Source organism: Apostichopus japonicus, chromosome 5 (assembly GCF_037975245.1).
Source record: "Apostichopus japonicus isolate 1M-3 chromosome 5, ASM3797524v1, whole genome shotgun sequence".
Taxonomy (NCBI): Eukaryota; Metazoa; Echinodermata; class Holothuroidea; order Aspidochirotida; family Stichopodidae; genus Apostichopus; species Apostichopus japonicus.
This window is the reverse complement of record NC_092565.1, coordinates 4,129,917-4,151,201: the sequence shown is the minus strand read 5'-3', so window position 1 is coordinate 4,151,201 and position 21,285 is coordinate 4,129,917. Positions and strand designations below refer to the sequence as shown.

The following is a 21,285-nucleotide window of genomic DNA, read 5'->3' as shown; positions in this document are numbered from 1 at the left end:
CCTCCGTAGGTATATTGTCTTTGGCCATACTGCATATCAGGTTCAAGACTGGTGGGCAATCTACTAAGTAATGTTACATTTGCATGTGGAAAATCTGAGATCTTTTACCGTCATTTACATAACATTCTCTACCCACAGAGATCAAATTAAGGTAGGCAGAAAGAACTTTAATGGAAGGGACAGTCGAGGCCCGGTTGTTGAAGCCGACTCCCTTGAAGGGGGTGTGCATGGGGGATTCTAAGGAATATTTAGAATATCAAACGCTCGCTTTTAAAGTAAAAACCCTGTTTGGTGTGAAGTAAAGCATCTTTCCAAAGCGATTAGGTATCATCTCAGGGTAATACTTCGATAGCTTGAATGATTCTGGTAGGCTAGCCTACCAGAATCACACTGAGTAGCTACTCGATCAGTGTTTCTAAATTCAATCCACTCATTGAAATCCACAAGTCACCTCTCGGCCTATCTACAATGATCAAATAAAGAATAAACTGTTTCTATCAGGCATGCTGTTTGTTGTTGCATCAGATTGGTCTATGAATACGGTTATACCTTATTTTCGTTTTTCATGGCGTTGTATAAAATGCTTCGTGAAATTGCAAGTACTGTACATCATATTACGCAATTCCCTGATATTACATCATTACAAGCCGTTGCCCACTCCACTATGTTTCCACTTTTATGTAAAGTCAATAAAATTTAATACAACCGTTAATAAGATTTTTACATACTTATTAATAAAATACGATATTTTATTCATATTTTCATATTAGAGAGTGTATTTAATGAAAAATAATTGCCATTTGTCTACCCAAATGATAAATATTATTACACTATGTATGACAAAGATTCTCAGGAGTTCAGAGCATATAACGATGGTAGTACAGTGTGGACACATTATATAACTGAAGTTGAGGATTTAACACACAGTCGGCGCACGTGAATAAGGGAGAGAAACTTTCTTAATTGTTTCTTATATTTATACTCAATAAGCACCATGTTGACCGCATCAAGAATAGCAACCAGTTGTTTAAGATCAACTGCAAATACTTCCTGGCTGACTTTTCAGCAAAGGCATCTATCGAGGATTGCTCGAACGGTACTACTAAGTCCATTTTATTCTTAGTGTAAATTGTGTGTAACGTTAGGTGGCTAGGCTTTGCATATCATTAGTTAGGCCTAGGCCTAGCCTCATGCAATTCATACGATTATGAATATGACAAGTCATTTAATTTCAATGATACTTCTTAGGCCGTAGTCATAGCGTAGGCCGTATGATTGACTATCGCTATAAGGCTACTACGCAAGAATAGTAAAGCAATAAGTTACATTTACATAATCTTAATGTGTTAATATTCTCACATAAGTTTAATTTCCTAGCTCTGGAAGTCACCTCAGCAGTTTATGGAGAAGGTTCCCATTAATAAAATAGGATAGTCTACATGGGCATATTAATTTTTGTACGAGGGTCAGGTGGCAGACTTTACAACACTAACGTGCAGGAAACAAATTACAAAGAATCAAAGAGTTTTATTTTAAAGGCATCCAACAAGAATTCAAGATTTTGAAATACAATGTTCGGGGATTTTGGTATGAAATAACATCATGAGGTATTTAAAAACCAAGATTTTCTTAAGTCTAAAATTTGTCCCATGAAACTGTTAACAACTTGCCACTAACAACACTACATCTGAGATTTGTTATTTTGTTTACATTAATCCTAAAAACCAGAAAAGATTCTCAGCTGATTTAAAGTTTGAGAGAAAATAGCATGTGAAAATTAGCGCCAGCCCCTTGAAATTTTGAAACAACTGTACAAACATGGTTGTGACATGACACAGAGTCACCTTGCTTCCATATATATATCAAATCTTGCTTGACTCATTTTTCTTTGAGACACTGTTTGGATGTCTATGAGCACACTCATTATTCCATAGTTTTTCCCATAAGAGAGCAGATTCAGTTGTTGAGCTTCCTACAAAAGTATAGAACAACAAGATGGGTTCTGTTTGTTCATTTAACTGTTTGATCACAATGAAGTTCTTAACAGTCTCGGGTTCACCCGTTGCTCTCATAGCTCTCAATTCTATGTAACATTTACAAAGAAGAGCGTGGGTATCCGAAAACAATGACATGCAGGGAATAATTTGTGCCATCCAGAATGCACATCCTGACTCACTGTACCTTTCACATCTTTTTGCAGGGTACAGCAGTAACAAGACCAGAGTTTTCACAGCCCAGAAGACATGCATCGGATAACACAGTTAAAGGTGCAGTCATTGGCATCGACCTGGGGACGACCAACTCCTGTGTCGCAGTCATGGAAGGGAAAGCAGCCAAAGTATTGGAAAACGCAGAAGGTGCCCGTACGACACCGTCAGTGGTGGCTTTCACACCGGACGGTGAGAGAATAGTCGGTATGCCTGCCAAACGTCAAGCAGTAACGAATGCAAAGAATACATTGTACGCAACAAAGCGTCTGATCGGTCGAAGGTTCGATGATCCAGAAACTCAGAAGGACATGTAAGTCTCTTTTTTTCCATTTCAAGTGAATATGATCTTATTTTGTTGCTATTTTTCTGAAAGAAACTGTTCATGATTTGTGCAATATGTGTTGATCTTTCTGGTAGAGGAAAAACCTTTGTCATAATCATAAGAAAGAAAGGCAGTAAGTGAAGGTTTTTTTGTCAAATTTATGTAGGATTTGTTTTGGGTGTTTCAACCGCATGTTCTGAACTTGACAGCATTCAATGGATCAGTGTATTAGGCATTGTATTGTACTGTAGGGTATTGTTTTAGCCTTCTGTGTTGCTTATTATAAATGGCAATACCAATTTATCATAGAATACCAAAAAATCACAGTTGTGCAACTACCCACTTATCCTCTTATTGAAAGAGTTACACAGCATTTGGCAATTGTTTGTCTTCTGTGCCTATTAATGCTATTAATTGTTTGGAGCTTTGGTTAGTAGAATACCAGTGTTTATTTCATGCAGTGACGTTACATGAACCATGTAGTTTAGTACAAGTTTGCTTTATTTCCTTCACTTACCATTCATTTGCCTTCATTATTTTTTACAGAAAAAGTGTTGCATTTGATATAATTAAGGCCAACAACGGAGATGCCTGGCTGAAAGCTCAAGAGAAGACCTATTCGCCGAGTCAGATTGGTGCTTTCATTCTGATAAAGATGAAGGAGACTGCAGAGAACTACCTGGGTCATCCAGTAAAGAATGCCGTTATCACAGTCCCAGCTTACTTTAACGATTCACAGAGACAGGTGTGCTCCATTTTTATTGTTTTGTTCTCATGTTTTACTCTATGTAAAGCTCAATGGGGTGTCATAACTCTGTGTTTCCATTTTTGCGAAACTTCTGTGTCTTCGTAACATTTATATATATATATATATATATATATACATACATACATTATTGTAGTTTCTTTGTAGTCATTGTAGAGTATGCCTCCGAACTTTACTAAAAGCTCACATCATCGCAAACAAAATTCGACGATCAAATTGAGGACATTTTTGTTATCTATTTGTTATCTACTAAATCTCACCCTACAAATATTGATGCATCAATTGAAGAGTGATCATAAGAGATTAATGTACTACTGATGTGCAAGGGTTTGTCAGACATTCCAGAGGGACTGATTTGACTTAAAAGTATGGACATGATGTCACTACAATAGATCAACAGTTGACAAGTTAGCAGGCAAAAGGAACACATGATGCCTCCACAGTAAAATGGAAGATAGCCACATCATAATGTAGAAAATACTCATATGGATTTGGCTTCCTATTTTACTTCTTTGGAAACATTTGTAGCATATTTTGTAGTTTATACTCTAAGTAGTACAGTTAATGTTTTGCATGCCTTCTCAAATATTACGGGAAGATAACTGAAACATCAAAAACAAATGTGATCCACTTTATCATCTTTATGGAATTGAATGTACAAGGGTGAGGAAAGCCCAATTTGTTCCTCATTTCATGCCATTTTTTTTGGCATATAAAAGGGTAAGCTATGCATTGTAGCACATTACTAAACTTACTTCATGGAAAATTTAATAATGTAAATGAGAGTGAAACATACTGTAAAAGAATTTGATTTTTCACCAATTTTTGTTTGTTATTACCAGGCTACAAAAGATGCAGGACAGATCAGTGGTTTGAATGTACTCAGAGTCATCAATGAACCCACTGCTGCAGCTCTGGCCTATGGAATGGACAAGAGCGATGACAGAATGTAAGTGTTTGCAGTTGCCTGCCCACATGAAACACTGAACAATCCTTTATGTAATTGTAGGCTGGTATACAGTAACTTTGCAATGCTAAGAACCCTTTAAATCTCTGTGAGTCCGCTATGTGATATCTATTCTATCCAACAAAAACGTGATTTCACTGATGCGTTTGATAAGATTCAGTCAGAATGGGATAGTTTTTTACTTGAAGAGGTCTCAAGGCCAAATGATAGAAGCAAGCAAATATTTCCCAACTTTTTAAAAAGAATGTTTTAGTCATGAACAGGCACTTTTTGTAATCCAGGAAGGCATCAATTAGTTGGTAATTTGGCATTTCTACTGATTTTATTTGTTCTGAAGTGTGTTTGCATCATTAGCACATGGTCATTTCATACCACATCCTGTGTCAAAATCAGAAACTTGAAGCGAGATTTTAAACTTCTTTACTGACAGGCAATGTTGCTTCATGTTAAGAAATTCTATTCAAAGTTGAGTAGTAAGTCAAAGTGAAGTAAACGATGCTACTGCTTCCAGAAGCAAATGTTGGTAGCCTTCTTGGTTTCCAGATTTTTGTTGGTTAAGTTTTGTGAGTTTGAATGTCAAGAGAAATGAGAGAGAGAGCTTAGAGTGATCCCTTAAACCTTGATGAAATTTATTTTCCTCAACCAGCATTGCCGTGTATGATCTTGGAGGTGGAACCTTTGACATATCGGTCCTTGAGATACAGAAGGGTGTCTTTGAGGTCAAGTCGACGAACGGTGACACTTTCCTCGGAGGTGAAGATTTCGATAACACTCTGCTCAGGTTTCTTGTCGGGGAGTTCAAGAAAGAGGTGGGTTCAATTAGTGTGAAATAGATTAGTCAATATTATATTAACACAGTGTGAAAAAATTGTGTAATAGCTTTTGGTTTAGATTTCATATGGTTAATAATAGAATCTAATTAATGTATCATTTTTGATTTGCAATGCTGTCACGAAGATCACTGCAAGAGCATCAGTCCAATCGTTCTTCCGCAAACACCCGTTGAGATTTTATCTTTCATTTGAACAAGAAAAGTTTCAACAGTTGACCCTGGTCATGTATTATCACATTTGAAATAAAATGAGAATGTAAAGATTCCTCTTTGAGTCCATTTTAGAGTTCAACAGTCAACATTGTCAACAGTCAACATTTGTGCATCTTTGTGTTCATACAAAGTATTCTCATTTACAAGGACCGAGTTCCTTGTGACTGGGAAATAGTATTGGGTAGTCTGCAAACATGTCAGTTGCAAGCAAAGCTAAGAGGAGGCATGAATTTTTCCCTTACGATTGTCGTCATTTTCCTATTGTACATGCTGTTTATGGCATATTCTTGTTGAATTTTATTAATATTGCAATATATTCTATTTTTCCTCTTTGCAGCAAGGAATTGATCTCACCAAGGATGTGATGGCTCTGCAACGTCTCAGGGAGGCCGCAGAGAAAGCTAAAATTGAGCTTTCATCAGCTTTACAGGTGAGAGTGTTATGTAAGATGATATGTTGTTTCCTAAAACACAGTTTAATGAGCTACAAAATCTGGCAGCATTTTTGTTGGGATACTACACTATTCATATGATCAAAACAGTCAGAGATTTATATTTCAGAGACTGGGTTGACAGTTCATGTATGAGAGAATGTCTCATGAAAGAATCGCCTAGTGTAGTTAAAAGCATCAGTGAATCACGACAGAGAGAAAAGCATGTTTTGACACCGATCAGAATGCATTTGCACCAAAGAAGAAATTTTACAAAGAATTGATGATATGTACATGTCACTGAAGGATGCAATATGCCTCCACCTTCCTATTAGTGGGCTTTAAATACTTTCCCCCTTTCATTTGTTGAAATTTAATTTATGAATTTTCATGAATATTCATGATTGTGATCTTTCAGACCGACATCAACTTGCCATACTTGACGATGGATGCCTCGGGTCCCAAACATATGAATCTGAAGTTAAGTCGCTCCAAGTTTGAATCGATCGTGGAGGGGCTCATCAAGAGGACGATCGAACCGTGCAAGAAGGCCATTCAAGATGCTGAGGTCAGCAAGGGGGACATCAGAGAGGTCCTTCTGGTTGGAGGCATGACCAGAATGCCAAAGGTAAAAATACTGGCTATAAAGATACAGGACCAAAACATGCATGGTAACTAACAAGGAAAAGGAAACACAAATAAAAAAAACAACTAATAATCATTTCCTTTTTCTCATGTCATATTGAAGGTTCATGAAAGGAATTTAAAGGATAGAAGTGTATATAAGAGACTGACTTCCGTCAGCTTGCGGCTTTGATGAGCCAATGAGGCTTCTTCGTAAGTTCCTCCTTGCAGGAGGATCTAAAATACATGTACTTATATTGAGGCAGGATCTACACCTAATGCAATAACTGTATGATCAATGTTTCTAGCACTTGTCGATAAGCATACTCATGTTTTGAGATGAAGGGAAAAAGTAGGAATGTTGGTTGGCTTGTCATTCTGTCTGCCAACAAAATGCTATACAATGTGAACAGAGTGTCGTAGAAATACAGGGATATAAGCTTTATGTACGTTGAAACTCCTGATACGGAGGGTGAGAGATATTACTTCATTGAACAGTCATTTAAACAAACAAACCTCAAACCTTAAAAAAAAAACTGCTGCACAAAGTGTGAACAGTAACTTATGCAGGCTGTTTAGAGAAGGCGATGCAAATCACTAATACATACTGCAGGATTCCAAGGAAATTCTTCTGGAGAATGGTCTCTCATGATGTTAGATAGATGGACTTGAAAATGATTCACTCAGTATGAATAAGTATGAATAAGTAGTATATCAGCCTAGATACCATAAAGTGGTTTTACTTTGTTTACAAAGTGTTTCAAGATAGTATGACCTTGTAGCCTATAATGTTTTTCTTCTTTTATGCTTCCAGGTGCAACAGACAGTTCAAGATGTGTTTGGTCGCCAACCAAGCAAGTCTGTGAACCCCGATGAAGCCGTTGCCATGGGAGCCGCAATCCAGGGTGGTGTCCTGGCTGGTGATGTCACCGATGTCCTGTTGCTGGATGTCACTCCCCTGTCCCTCGGCATCGAGACACTCGGTGGTGTATTCACTAAACTCATCAACAGAAATACGACTATACCAACCAAGAAATCACAGGTGAGACGTTAGACTGAAGTCAAGTGTTCTAAGGCTCAAGTTGCACATGTGAGCAGTAATGTGTGGTTTTTAGCAATGTATGCCAAATATTTCTGGGCTCTCTCAAAATATGTTTAGAATTTCACATTTTTCTACTTTTTTACCTTTTGGGAACAGGACATGATGGGGTGGAAGGGGGAGATACACAGGTAGTCCCTCATAACAGGCCCATAGATCACAATGTTCTACTGGCATTTTATTTTGGTGGTGGTTGTGATTTTGTGGTTACTAGACTGGTCAATCGAAGAAGGTCGTTGGTTGCTACTTTTTATTTGTGTTTTAAATGTTTTTTTTTTTTTTTCTGCGTATTTCATCAGGTGTTCTCTACAGCAGCTGATGGTCAATCTCAGGTTGAAATCAAAGTATGTCAGGGTGAACGAGAAATGGCTCTGGATAACAAAGTCTTGGGGCAGTTCCAACTGGTAAGGTCCTGAGAATAGTCAAAATCAGAAATGTGAAGACAGATTTTAAACTCTCTTAATGTCTTTACTGAATAGTCAGTTTTTGTGGCTGTGTGTCGTGTATTCTGTGCATATCAAAGGGTATAGATGGGCATGGGTATGTGAGGAGATTGGCAGGGACAAAGTATTTATTGGGCCCCCCCACCATTTGCTATGAGCTCTTGAAGAGTAATATCATGAGAAATTTAATTACTTTGCAGATTGGTGGGAGTAGGGGGATGGTGGGAGCGTGTGGGAGGAGGGATATGGGGTTGGTTTGCCTTAGCCCTGATCTATAAGGTAATTTATCAGTTCATGTGAATACTCTCTCTCTCTCTACACTTGCACTGATTGGAAGTGTGGACGGTAAACTTGTCATGCAACAGAGGGAGACATTTCATGCCATGGTAACGGGTTTCTTTAATCTTTCATCCCATCTCTGTAGGTTGGAATTCCACCAGCTCCCAGAGGCATCCCACAGATCGAGGTCACCTTCGACATCGATGCAAACGGCATCGTCAATGTTTCTGCCAAAGACAAAGGAACGGGGAAGGAGCAACAGAGTAAGTACCGTAATAGGAAGGAGGACAGAATTGATGAATATTCAGTATCTGTAACATCAGCATGTGACTCCTGAATTGCAGAGAGGAGAGAATTCTGCTCCCTCAATCATAGTCATTCCTTGGGTGTGTTAGGATCTACTCATATGCCAGGTGGTGGATGCCAAAATATGTACCATCATTTGTGGAATATTTTGTTCTAAGACAGCCAATTTGTCCATGTTTACAGAGTGAATAATTATGTATTAGCTGGTTTTTAGACACAATTATAAATGGGAAAGAAACATAGCTGGTATAATAAAATATCCTTTTTGTGTTGATTTTGGGTAAACTTTTCAATGCCGTTTGATCATAAATTCCTGAAACAACTCAACTTTTATATCTTATTCGCATAATTAGTGAGATAAAAATAAACTTAAAGACTAATAAACTAGGCAGCAAGTGTAAATCCCTACTTTCGTACTCTTTCAGAATATTTAAGTCGGTGACTTTTCATTAAGTAAGGACTGTACTACACAAGGATTGGGTAGTGTAAGATGATAACATCTCTTCTCCGTCTGTCGGTTCTACTTAATTTAATTAATTTAAATTTTATCGTTAATGTACTCACCAGTCATCATCCAGTCTTCAGGAGGACTCAGCAAGGATGACATCGAAAACATGGTACAAGCTGCGGAGAAATATGCCGCCGAAGATAGGAAGAGAAAGGTAAACCTATCCCCCCTCCCCCCACCCCTTCCTATTCCCAATTTACCCTAGCCCTCTCCCTAACCCCTTCTCAATTAACAGTTGGAGCTATATCTCTTTCGTCCTTTTCTTGAACACTTTCCCATATCATCCCCCTTCTCATTTCTATAGCAATTTTGTGTTCATTTTCACTTTGCAATTAAAGCAACCCCTCTCGTTACCTCACCCTGCCTCATATCTAATGTTTTTTCTTTTGTTATTTGTATTATCAATATCACTGCATATTTTCCTTGAGCACCCATGAGAGTTTATTGCCCAATTTATGATATTTCTCTTCCTATATTGAAACAGGAAGGCGTCGAGGCCATAAACTTTGCCGAGAATGTCGTCCACGATACAGAGAGCAAGATGGAAGAATTTAAAGACCAACTGCCGGAGGAAGAGGTCTGTTTAATTTGTAAAAAATCTTGACTAGAATTTGTCAAATACTACAGACCATTTTGCATCTAAAATTGAACAAGAAAAAATCTTACATTTTTGAAACCCACAATGAATCAACATAATGGTGTGATAGATGTGGAGATTGCTGCTCAGATTACAGAAACTGAATTGAGGAGTGGGCTTTAAAGCAACTTAAAAGTTCTTGAGTTAGATTTTTTGCGTTCTACACTTAGCCACCTTATGTTCTCTTATATCTCTGAAGTAGAAAATAAAGATGTATTGATAGGAAGGATAGATGATTTTCATTCGATATTTAAACTAAAATCTATCATCTATATTATTGTGGTCATCTCTGTTGCCATTTTAAGCAGTATAAAATGATATTGCTAAAGATTTATTCATATAAATTGTTTGCTCCTTCCAACAGTGCAAAACGATTAAAGAGGAGATCGAGAAGGTGAGAGCAGTTTTAGCCGACAAAGATAACAAGACGCCAGAAGAGATCCAGCAGGCATCGTCTGCCCTTCAACAATCCTCCCTCAAGCTCTTTGAGACAGCCTACAAAAAGGTGAGCATTGTCAACTTTTAAAGCAGTCATTTTTCATGCATTTTGAGTTTTTGACAAAGGATTGATACTTCAAAACCTGTCCAAATGTAACTCCAGAGGTTTTCAATCAGCCCAGTTTCAGGTTGAGACAAAAACGGAATAATTTAGCATTCAAATTTTGTGTAACATTTTTGAAGTGTCTTAACTTTGTCTAGTATGTGATCTATATATGGTTCCTGTGTAAAAAAACTGCTATACATCTTTGGACCTGTTTAGCTATTTGACCATTTTACACAGCATTTTACATTGCATTTTACACAGCATTTTGCATAGCATTTTGCAATGGATTCTGGATAAATTATTCCCTGATTAAGAAATATTGGAAATTTTTTAATAATTAAAGAATTGCACTCTGTGTATATAGTTTACAGTTAATGGGGTGCCTTCGTTTTGATCAGTGCAATATAAGCATTGAGTAACACTATGTTTGTTAGAATTGCCAGCAGTTTCTGTTAATGTGGGTAGTAAAACACTGTGGGTAGTAAAAACCTGTGGGTAGTAAAACACTTACTACCCACAAAAATGTGGGTAGTAAAACAATCTCCCCCCCCCCCCTAAACAAAAAACTTTCTAGAGAGGCCCATATAATTGTTTTCACCGGTGCTTTTGATGATCATTAAATCATGAGTATCCTGTGCTTTGGCCAACTCTCTAAGCCTTAAAGGCTTCCCACACATGCGTGCTGTGTTTTGGAACATTTTTGGTCATATTAAGTGTTTTCCCCAAATGAGTCATTTGCCTTAAAAATGATTCAACAGAGTTTTCTCCAAAGAGTAAAGAAAGTCCTCAATGTTTGAAATGTTTAGCTATTTTCTCTAAAATTCTGATCTAAAACAATGAATTGCATTGTTCCGCATTTCAGATGGCCTCTGAGAGAGAACAGAGTGGAGGCTCGGACTCATCCTCCTCTTCCTCGGATTCTTCTTCAGAGCAACAGACAGAGGACAACGACGACAAAAACAAAGAGAAGAATTGAACAGAGAGAGATAATGTTTAACAATCATTCTTGAAGGCATTATTGATCAAGACTCTCCCCCACCCTATGCTCTTACCCCCTTCTTCCTTTAACCTAGCGGAGAAGCGTTTCGAAAATCTGGATTGGCAGATTGTGACCGTTTAGCCCGGTACAATTGGCATGTTTTCTCACATTCTTTTGGAATGAATGGTTGCCCCAGGTTGTTGACAATGGAGATCAAGAGCCTCTGAATACCCAGTGCAATGGAGAAATCTTAAATATCACGCGAGTGCAAATCCCTTCCAAGATCTACGCTGTCAAAAATTATTTGGAATCCAGTATATATACATAAAGCGAATCGGAGTGATGATTTGATGTAAAGACCGAGATGATGTCCTACAATGGGCTGTTTATAATGCCACTGATACACATAGTTGATCATTTTTGGAGACTGTCAGTCCGATTGCAATTTCCATTGTTTACATTCATACCATTCATTCAATCTTGATAAGTTTGTACTTGTGATAACTACCGAATTGTATAGTACCTTTAATTCATTTCATCCTTGTAGTATTCCCTTCTTGCTCAGAGAGTTCCCTGATGGAGCCATCGGTTATGGAGTTCCCTTACGGAGACATCGGTAGTAGAGTTCCCTTATGGATACATCGGTAATAGATTCCCTTATGGAGACATCAGTAGGGGAATCTGTACATACTAAGTCCCTTCTCAGACTTATCGGAGCAAAGGCACAACGTCCCTTCGTTTTTCCAAATGGTAAAGTTTCATTGTATGTGCAGCTGACAGTAGATGTGCAAAGTAGAGTGACAGGAACAACATTTGGATACAAAATGGCTCCATGATTCATCATGTGACGTGATAATTTTCGAAATGCTCATGTCGCAACTGTCTCTATAAAGGAACTCTTTTAACTGCTAAAGGGTTACTCTGCCCTCTCTCAATCAGCAAATCATTGAAGAGTTAATCAGAAAGCAATATGGTCTGAGGTAGCTGTCAGCAGAACACTTGGTGATTATCATCCATTAAGCGACTGTTTTGAGGCCACAACTCTATTCCCTGATTCTTGAATCTAGCGTGCAGATCTACACCTAGTTTTGAACACCCATGTTTCATGCCTCTGCTTTTAGCCATACACTGTTTCCATGGTGATTACGTTTCCATATAATGGTGATGTTTCGTCTTCGTCCATACTTTTTGTACTTTTGAACAGATCGTGTCATGATTATAACAAATAACAAGGGAGAGCTTCACGGTTTCATTTCTCTGTCTAACGACTGTTGGGTTAATTTTGTGCATTCTGGTTGATATGGTGATCGATTATGATATTGAATTCAAATAGTTTTGTAAATTCCAATATGATTATACAATGTAAGCACTAGTTGGGTTATGTCTTGTGTCAAACTGAAGAGAAAAAAACCATTGGTGTAGCATTTAGGGAAGGAGAAATAAAAATATGATATGTAATATGCTGTGCTGTATTTAATATATATATTCTGTCTCTGTAATTAACATATAAGCAGGACAAGTAGTTCTTGTTTACAGGTTGTTACAAATTGTCCCTGTGGTTGTTGAAGCCTCATATGCATGGGTCCCTCCCCCCCTCCCCCCAACCACTCTAAATACAACATGAGGGTGTTAGGAACAAATTGCATTAACATGATACGAGACCAAGTTAACATACTTGTTCATAGATTCTGCCAAGGAGAATGATGCTTGTACTCGGGCTGTGGTGTGCCATTTCATGTTGTTCAGTCCTAGTAAAACCAGAATGCAAAAATGCATTGAAGTTTTGATTACTTCATTGCAATAGACTTCTGTTTATTCACCAGAAACAGCTATTATAATATAAATGTCCTGATATCTACCATGAGATATGCTATTGTGTTTTAATGGTTTCCAGAGTTTGACTGCTGGTGACCCAGATGACCTTTGACCTCTACCAAAAGGAATTGAGTTTTGCTATTCAATATAACGTATCCGCATGCCATTTATAAGAAATATCCATGCTTGCTAACTTGAGATAGTGTTTACAAGGTTTTCAGTGTTTGACATGTGGTGACCTCAGAATACCTTTAACCTCCACGTTAAACAGTAAACTTCTTTATATGATTCATGTACATGCCAAGTATAACAAGATTTTCACAATTTGACCCCTGGTAATGCCAAATTATCTTTGATCTCCACCAAAAATAATAAGGGGCTTGAACTCAACGTGTCACAACTACATACTAAATATGAGATTAGTCCAAGCTTTCCTTCATGAGATATCGTGTTTACATGTTTTCACAATTTGACCTCTGGAGACCCCAAATGACATTTGACCTCCCAGAAAATCGTATCCAGAGTTTCCAAAACCTCTCAGTACTTTTTCGCTTGGAAAAATTGCCTCACTTAATTGAAATTTTGAGCAAAGTATGTGGCAAGGAATCACAAAGCCAACTGGTTCTTTCCATATTTGTTTTTCAGTCTCCTTACATTGCTCTCTCAACAGTTGCAGTGGTTAGTGCATGGGCGCAGATCAGTCTTGATAATGGTGGGGAAGCGTGTCTGTTCTCTGATATTATCTAAGGGGAGCGCGACCATGGGTTCGCGCGTGGCGCACAAGAATTATTTTGGGCAACTATACCTCCCAGATGGCCGGAAATAACACTTCCCAGACCCAATGATGCTCCCAAACCTCCTTTAATTTTAGATCTCATGGCGTATAAATTTAGTTTTGGTGAATACATGGGCGTCTGCAGAAAAAAACACAGGAGACAAATAATCCAAGTAGACTTTTGTATACGATTACATTTAATGTGATTAATTGCTACGATGTGAAGAGGAGGGTGGTAAGGGGAAGGAGTGTGTTGGTTAGTGCGTTCTCATTTCCACCACAGTGTTGGTACAACATAACCATTTTCATTTACCGAAGTGGGTAGACTAAAACTTTTTTAAAAAAGATCTAAATTCTTTTGATTGCCTTGTTGCTAAAGTAATGGTCAAGGCAACGTTTCCTGAATCTGCTTAGCCCATTTTGCAACGCGTTTGGGGTTGAAAACTATTAATTTCATTATTTATTTGATCCAAGACATAATAAAATACAAACATTGACAAAAGACATAGGATCTGGATGAACAAAAGGAAACTAAATTCCTATAGCCCAAAGGCCTGTGCACCCAAAAACACAAACACAAAAAATTAACAATACAAATCATAAATTAAGAACTATGAGATAAAGATAAAAAGTGAATCTTAATGCCATTCTTGAATGACTGGAGGGAGCCAAATTAATAATTAGAGCAACTCTCTTATATTAAGCGGCAGAGTGGACCACACTCTGGGGAAAGTATTACTAAAATTTGTTCTCAGAAGATTGGTCCTGGCATGTAAATGATTGAACAAAAGAACTTCACGATGACGAGCGTTAGAAATAGCAGAACAAACAACATTGCCATATAAACATTTGGCAACAAACATAACTAGTAGGAGATTACACCTATTAGAAAAGGAATACCAATTTATATTTTGTAACCGAATAAAATAATTCATCTCGCGCCTTTTCTGGCCCAAAATAAATCGAGAGGCCGTCCTCTGGACCCCTCCAGTCTATTCTCATGAGTCAGATTCTGTGGCCCCCAGGCAGGTAACCCATACTCTAGTACAGGGACAACAAGGGATTTAAAAAGCAAAAGGCGGACTTCCTTATTCAGACCAGCTGAAACGGAACGTAAAAAACCAAGCAATTTATGACGTAAAAATAACGTAACCGATGCCCAGAAACCCAAATCTGCAACTCCCAGGTCCATATCTGCTTCCGTTCGGGAGATACGTTGACCCAAAGGACCCGATAGAAATACGTGTTCTTTATAAGTGCACAATTTGGAAAACTCCCTCTATTTAGCCCCCTCCCTTGTCCTCTATGAAACCCCCATCGACATTAAAATTAGACGTGGAGTAGAAGACACCCTTGTCTTTGTTATACACCAATTTCGTGTAATTATCTGACCGGGAAAGGCTTTTTTCGCTCTGTTTGCAACTTCAGAGGAACAATAGAAAAGCGAAAAACTTTTCGGGACAACAAAAGGTTTAAGACCTTTGTTCGTCGTAAAAGTTTTTCGCTCTTCCTTTTTGTTGAAAAAGGTGAAAAAATTTGTTGTCGAAAAAGCGATCAATGTGTATCTTTTCTGGTAGTTCGCGACACGCTGATTACGAATCTGAAGTTTATTTTGGAATTGGGTGTTGTGTAGGGGCGTAGGAGGCAAAAAACCTGATTTTTGCCTGTTTTTGCCAAACCTGTTTTTGGCCAAAATTTACCCAACATCGATTTCGCCCAAATGACGTAACCGGGGGTAACCGATGCCCAGAAGCACAAATCTGCAACTCCCAGGTCCATATCTGCTTCCGTTCGGGAGATACGTGGTCCCAAAGGACCCGATAGAAATACGTGTTCTTTATAAGTGTATAAGTGCCAATTTGGAAAACTCCCTCTTTTCGGCCCCCTCTCTTGTTCTCTCTGAAACCCCCATCGACATTAAAATTAGACGTGGAGTAGAAGACACCCTTGTCTTTGTCATACACCAATTTCGTGTAATTATCTGACCGGGAAAGGCTTTTTTCGCTCTGTTTGCAACTTCAGAGGAACAATAGAAAAGCGAAAAACTTTTCGGGACAACAAAAGGTTTAAGACCTTTGTTCGTCGTAAAAGTTTTTCGCTCTTCCTTTTTTTGGAAAAAGGTTGAAAAAACTTGTTGTCGAAAAAGCGATAAATGTGTATCTTTTCTGGTAGTTCGCGACACGCTGATTACGAATCTAAAGTTTATTTTGGAATTGGGTGTTGTGTGGGGGCGTAAGAGGCAAAAAACCTGATTTTTGCCTGGTTTTGCCAAACCTGTTTTTGGCCAAAATTTACCCAAAATCGAACCAAAATCGATTTCGCCCAAATGACGTAACCGGGGGTAACCGATGCCCAGAAGCCCAAATCTGCAACTCCCAGGTCCATATCTGCTTCCGTTCGGGAGATACGTGGTCCCAAAGGACCCGATAGAAATACGTGTTCTTTATAAGTGTATAAGTGCCAATTTGGAAAACGGGCCCTCTTTTCGGCCCCCTCTCTTGTCCTCTCTGAAACCCCCATCGACATTAAAATTAGACGTGGAGTAGAAGACACCCTTGTCTTTGTTATACACCATTTTCGTGTAATTATCTGACCGGAAAAGGCTTTTTTCGCTCTGTTTGCAACTTCAGAGGAACAATAGAAAAGCGAAAAACTTTTCGGGACAACAAAAGGTTTAAGACCTTTGTTCGTCGTAAAAGTTTTTCGCTCTTCCTTTTTTTGGAAAAAGGTGAAAAAATTTGTTGTCGAAAAAGCGATAAATGTGTATCTTTTCTGGTAGTTCGCGACACGCTGATTACGAATCTGAAGTTTATTTTGGAATTGGGTGTTGTGTGGGGGCGTAAGAGGCAAAAAACCTGATTTTTGCCTGTTTTTGCCAAACCTGTTTTTGGCCAAAATTTACCCAACATCGATTTCGCCCAAATGACGTAACCGGGGGTAACCGATGCCCAGAAGCACAAATCTGCAACTATCAGGTCCATATCTGCTTCCGTTCGGGAGATACGTGGTCCCAAAGGACCCGATAGAAATACGTGTTCTTTATAAGTGTATATAAGTGCCAATTTGGAAAACTCCCTCTTTTCGGCCCCCTCTCTTGTCCTCTCTGAAACCCCCATCGACATTAAAATTAGACGTGGAGTAGAAGACACCCTTGTCTTTGTTATACACCATTTTCGTGTAATTATCTGACCGGGAAAGGCTTTTTTCGCTCTGTTTGCAACTTCAGAGGAACAATAGAAAAGCGAAAAACTTTTCGGGACAACAAAAGGTTTAAGACCTTTGTTCGTCGTAAAAGTTTTTCGCTCTTCCTTTTTTTTGAAAAAGGTTGAAAAAATTTGTTGTCGAAAAAGCGATAAATGTGTAACTTTTCTGGTAGTTCGCGACACGCTGATTACGAATCTGAAGTTTATTTTGGAATTGGGTGTTGTGTGGGGGCGTAAGAGGCAAAAAACCTGATTTTTGCCTGTTTTTGCCAAACCTGTTTTTGGCCAAAATTTACCCAAAATCGATTTCGCCCAAATGACGTAACCGGGGGTAACCGATGCCCAGAAGCACAAATCTGCAACTCCCAGGTCCATATCTGCTTCCGTTCGGGAGATACGTGGTCCCAAAGGACCCGATAGAAATACGTGTTCTTTATAAGTGTATAAGTGCCAATTTGGAAAACTCCCTCTTTTCGGCCCCCTCTCTTGTCCTCTCTGAAACCCCCATCGACATTAAAATTAGACGTGGAGTAGAAGACACCCTTGTCTTTGTTATACACCAATTTCGTGTAATTATCTGACCGGGAAAGGCTTTTTTCGCTCTGTTTGCAACTTCAGAGGAACAATAGAAAAGCGAAAAACTTTTCGGGACAACAAAAGGTTTAAGACCTTTGTTCGTCGTAAAAGTTTTTCGCTCTTCCTTTTTTTGGAAAAAGGTTGAAAAAACTTGTTGTCGAAAAAGCGATAAATGTGTATCTTTTCTGGTAGTTCGCGACACGCTGATTACGAATCTAAAGTTTATTTTGGAATTGGGTGTTGTGTGGGGGCGTAAGAGGCAAAAAACCTGATTTTTGCCTGGTTTTGCCAAACCTTGTTTTTGGCCAAAATTTACCCAAAATCGAACCAAAATCGATTTCGCCCAAATGACGTAACCGGGGGTAACCGATGCCCAGAAGCCCAAATCTGCAACTCCCAGGTCCATATCTGCTTCCGTTCGGGAGATACGTGGTCCCAAAGGACCCGATAGAAATACGTGTTCTTTATAAGTGTATAAGTGCTAATTTGGAAAACGGGCCCTCTTTTCGGCCCCCTCTCTTGTCCTCTCTGAAACCCCCATCGACATTAAAATTAGACGTGGAGTAGAAGACACCCTTGTCTTTGTTATACACCATTTTCGTGTAATTATCTGACCGGGAAAGGCTTTTTTCGCTCTGTTTGCAACTTCAGAGGAACAATAGAAAAGCGAAAAACTTTTCGGGACAACAAAAGGTTTAAGACCTTTGTTCGTCGTAAAAGTTTTTCGCTCTTCCTTTTTTTTGAAAAAGGTGAAAAAATTTGTTGTCGAAAAAGCGATAAATGTGTAACTTTTCTGGTAGTTCGCGACACGCTGATTACGAATCTGAAGTTTATTTTGGAATTGGGTGTTGTGTGGGGGCGTAAGAGGCAAAAAACCTGATTTTTGCCTGTTTTTGCCAAACCTGTTTTTGGCCAAAATTTACCCAAAATCGATTTCGCCCAAATGACGTAACCGGGGGTAACCGATGCCCAGAAGCACAAATCTGCAACTCCCAGGTCCATATCTGCTTCCGTTCGGGAGATACGTGGTCCCAAAGGACCCGATAGAAATACGTGTTCTTTATAAGTGTATAAGTGCCAATTTGGAAAACTCCCTCTTTTCGGCCCCCTCTCTTGTCCTCTCTGAAACCCCCATCGACATTAAAATTAGACGTGGAGTAGAAGACACCCTTGTCTTTGTCATACACCAATTTCGTGTAATTATCTGACCGGGAAAGGCTTTTTTCGCTCTGTTTGCAACTTCAGAGGAACAATAGAAAAGCGAAAAACTTTTCGGGACAACAAAAGGTTTAAGACCTTTGTTCGTCGTAAAAGTTTTTCGCTCTTCCTTTTTTTGGAAAAAGGTTGAAAAAACTTGTTGTCGAAAAAGCGATAAATGTGTATCTTTTCTGGTAGTTCGCGACACGCTGATTACGAATCTAAAGTTTATTTTGGAATTGGGTGTTGTGTGGGGGCGTAAGAGGCAAAAAACCTGATTTTTGCCTGGTTTTGCCAAACCTGTTTTTGGCCAAAATTTACCCAAAATCGAACCAAAATCGATTTCGCCCAAATGACGTAACCGGGGGTAACCGATGCCCAGAAGCCCAAATCTGCAACTCCCAGGTCCATATCTGCTTCCGTTCGGGAGATACGTGGTCCCAAAGGACCCGATAGAAATACGTGTTCTTTATAAGTGTATAAGTGCCAATTTGGAAAACGGGCCCTCTTTTCGGCCCCCTCTCTTGTCCTCTCTGAAACCCCCATCGACATTAAAATTAGACGTGGAGTAGAAGACACCCTTGTCTTTGTTATACACCATTTTCGTGTAATTATCTGACCGGAAAAGGCTTTTTTCGCTCTGTTTGCAACTTCAGAGGAACAATAGAAAAGCGAAAAACTTTTCGGGACAACAAAAGGTTTAAGACCTTTGTTCGTCGTAAAAGTTTTTCGCTCTTCCTTTTTTTGGAAAAAGGTGAAAAAATTTGTTGTCGAAAAAGCGATAAATGTGTATCTTTTCTGGTAGTTCGCGACACGCTGATTACGAATCTGAAGTTTATTTTGGAATTGGGTGTTGTGTGGGGGCGTAAGAGGCAAAAAACCTGATTTTTGCCTGTTTTTGCCAAACCTGTTTTTGGCCAAAATTTACCCAACATCGATTTCGCCCAAATGACGTAACCGGGGGTAACCGATGCCCAGAAGCACAAATCTGCAACTCCCAGGTCCATATCTGCTTCCGTTCGGGAGATACGTGGTCCCAAAGGACCCGATAGAAATACGTGTTCTTTATAAGTGTATAAGTGCCAATTTGGAAAACTCCCTCTTTTCGGCCCCCTCTCTTGTCCTCTCTGAAACCCCCATCGACATTAAAATTAGACGTGGAGTAGAAGACACCCTTGTCTTTGTTATACACCAATTTCGTGTAATTATCTGACCGGGAAAGGCTTTTTTCGCTCTGTTTGCAACTTCAGAGGAACAATAGAAAAGCGAAAAACTTTTCGGGACAACAAAAGGTTTAAGACCTTTGTTCGTCGTAAAAGTTTTTCGCTCTTCCTTTTTTTGGAAAAAGGTTGAAAAAACTTGTTGTCGAAAAAGCGATAAATGTGTATCTTTTCTGGTAGTTCGCGACACGCTGATTACGAATCTAAAGTTTATTTTGGAATTGGGTGTTGTGTGGGGGCGTAAGAGGCAAAAAACCTGATTTTTGCCTGTTTTTGCCAAACCTGTTTTTGGCCAAAATTTACCCAAAATCGAACCAAAATCGATTTCGCCCAAATGACGTAACCGGGGGTAACCGATGCCCAGAAGCCCAAATCTGCAACTCCCAGGTCCATATCTGCTTCCGTTCGGGAGATACGTGGTCCCAAAGGACCCGATAGAAATACGTGTTCTTTATAAGTGTATAAGTGCCAATTTGGAAAACGGGCCCTCTTTTCGGCCCCCTCTCTTGTCCTCTCTGAAACCCCCATCGACATTAAAATTAGACGTGGAGTAGAAGACACCCTTGTCTTTGTTATACACCATTTTCGTGTAATTATCTGACCGGAAAAGGCTTTTTTCGCTCTGTTTGCAACTTCAGAGGAACAATAGAAAAGCGAAAAACTTTTCGGGACAACAAAAGGTTTAAGACCTTTGTTCGTCGTAAAAGTTTTTCGCTCTTCCTTTTTTTGGAAAAAGGTGAAAAAATTTGTTGTCGAAAAAGCGATAAATGTGTATCTTTTCTGGTAGTTCGCGACACGCTGATTACGAATCTGAAGTTTATTTTGGAATTGGGTGTTGTGTGGGGGCGTAAGAGGCAAAAAACCTGATTTTTGCCTGTTTTTGCCAAACCTGTTTTTGGCCAAAATTTACCCAACATCGATTTCGCCCAAATGACGTAACCGGGGGTAACCGATGCCCAGAAGCACAAATCTGCAACTATCAGGTCCATATCTGCTTCCGTTCGGGAGATACGTGGTCCCAAAGGACCCGATAGAAATACGTGTTCTTTATAAGTGTATAAGTGCCAATTTGGAAAACTCCCTCTTTTCGGCCCCCTCTCTTGTTCTCTCTGAAACCCCCATCGACATTAAAATTAGACGTGGAGTAGAAGACACCCTTGTCTTTGTCATACACCAATTTCGTGTAATTATCTGACCGGGAAAGGCTTTTTTCGCTCTGTTTGCAACTTCAGAGGAACAATAGAAAAGCGAAAAACTTTTCGGGACAACAAAAGGTTTAAGACCTTTGTTCGTCGTAAAAGTTTTTCGCTCTTCCTTTTTTTGGAAAAAGGTTGAAAAAA

The 21,285-nt window shown here is 39.1% G+C and overlaps 1 protein-coding gene across 1 annotated transcript; it reads left to right on the top strand.

Moving 5' to 3' along the window:
* Nucleotides 1-889: 889 nt before the first annotated feature.
* On the top strand, nt 890-12,617 carry LOC139967358 (stress-70 protein, mitochondrial-like). Its single transcript, XM_071971065.1, has 14 exons — nt 890-1,096; nt 2,201-2,520; nt 3,079-3,277; nt 4,141-4,247; nt 4,912-5,074; nt 5,648-5,740; nt 6,159-6,368; nt 7,179-7,406; nt 7,763-7,867; nt 8,331-8,448; nt 9,059-9,153; nt 9,484-9,576; nt 10,001-10,141; nt 11,043-12,617. The coding sequence occupies exons 1-14, from the start codon at nt 995-997 to the stop codon at nt 11,154-11,156; spliced, it is 2,088 nt and encodes a 695-aa protein (XP_071827166.1). The 5' UTR covers nt 890-994; the 3' UTR covers nt 11,157-12,617.
* Nucleotides 12,618-21,285: the final 8,668 nt, after the last annotated feature.

Coding starts and splice junctions, on each gene's coding strand:
- LOC139967358 (XM_071971065.1), top strand. CDS start 995: ATGTTGACCGCATCAAGAATAGCAACCAGTTGTTTAAGATCAACTGCA. Junction 1,097..2,200: donor TATCGAGGATTGCTCGAACG/GTACTACTAAGT, acceptor ATCTTTTTGCAG/GGTACAGCAGTAACAAGACC. Junction 9,154..9,483: donor CCGAAGATAGGAAGAGAAAG/GTAAACCTATCC, acceptor ATATTGAAACAG/GAAGGCGTCGAGGCCATAAA.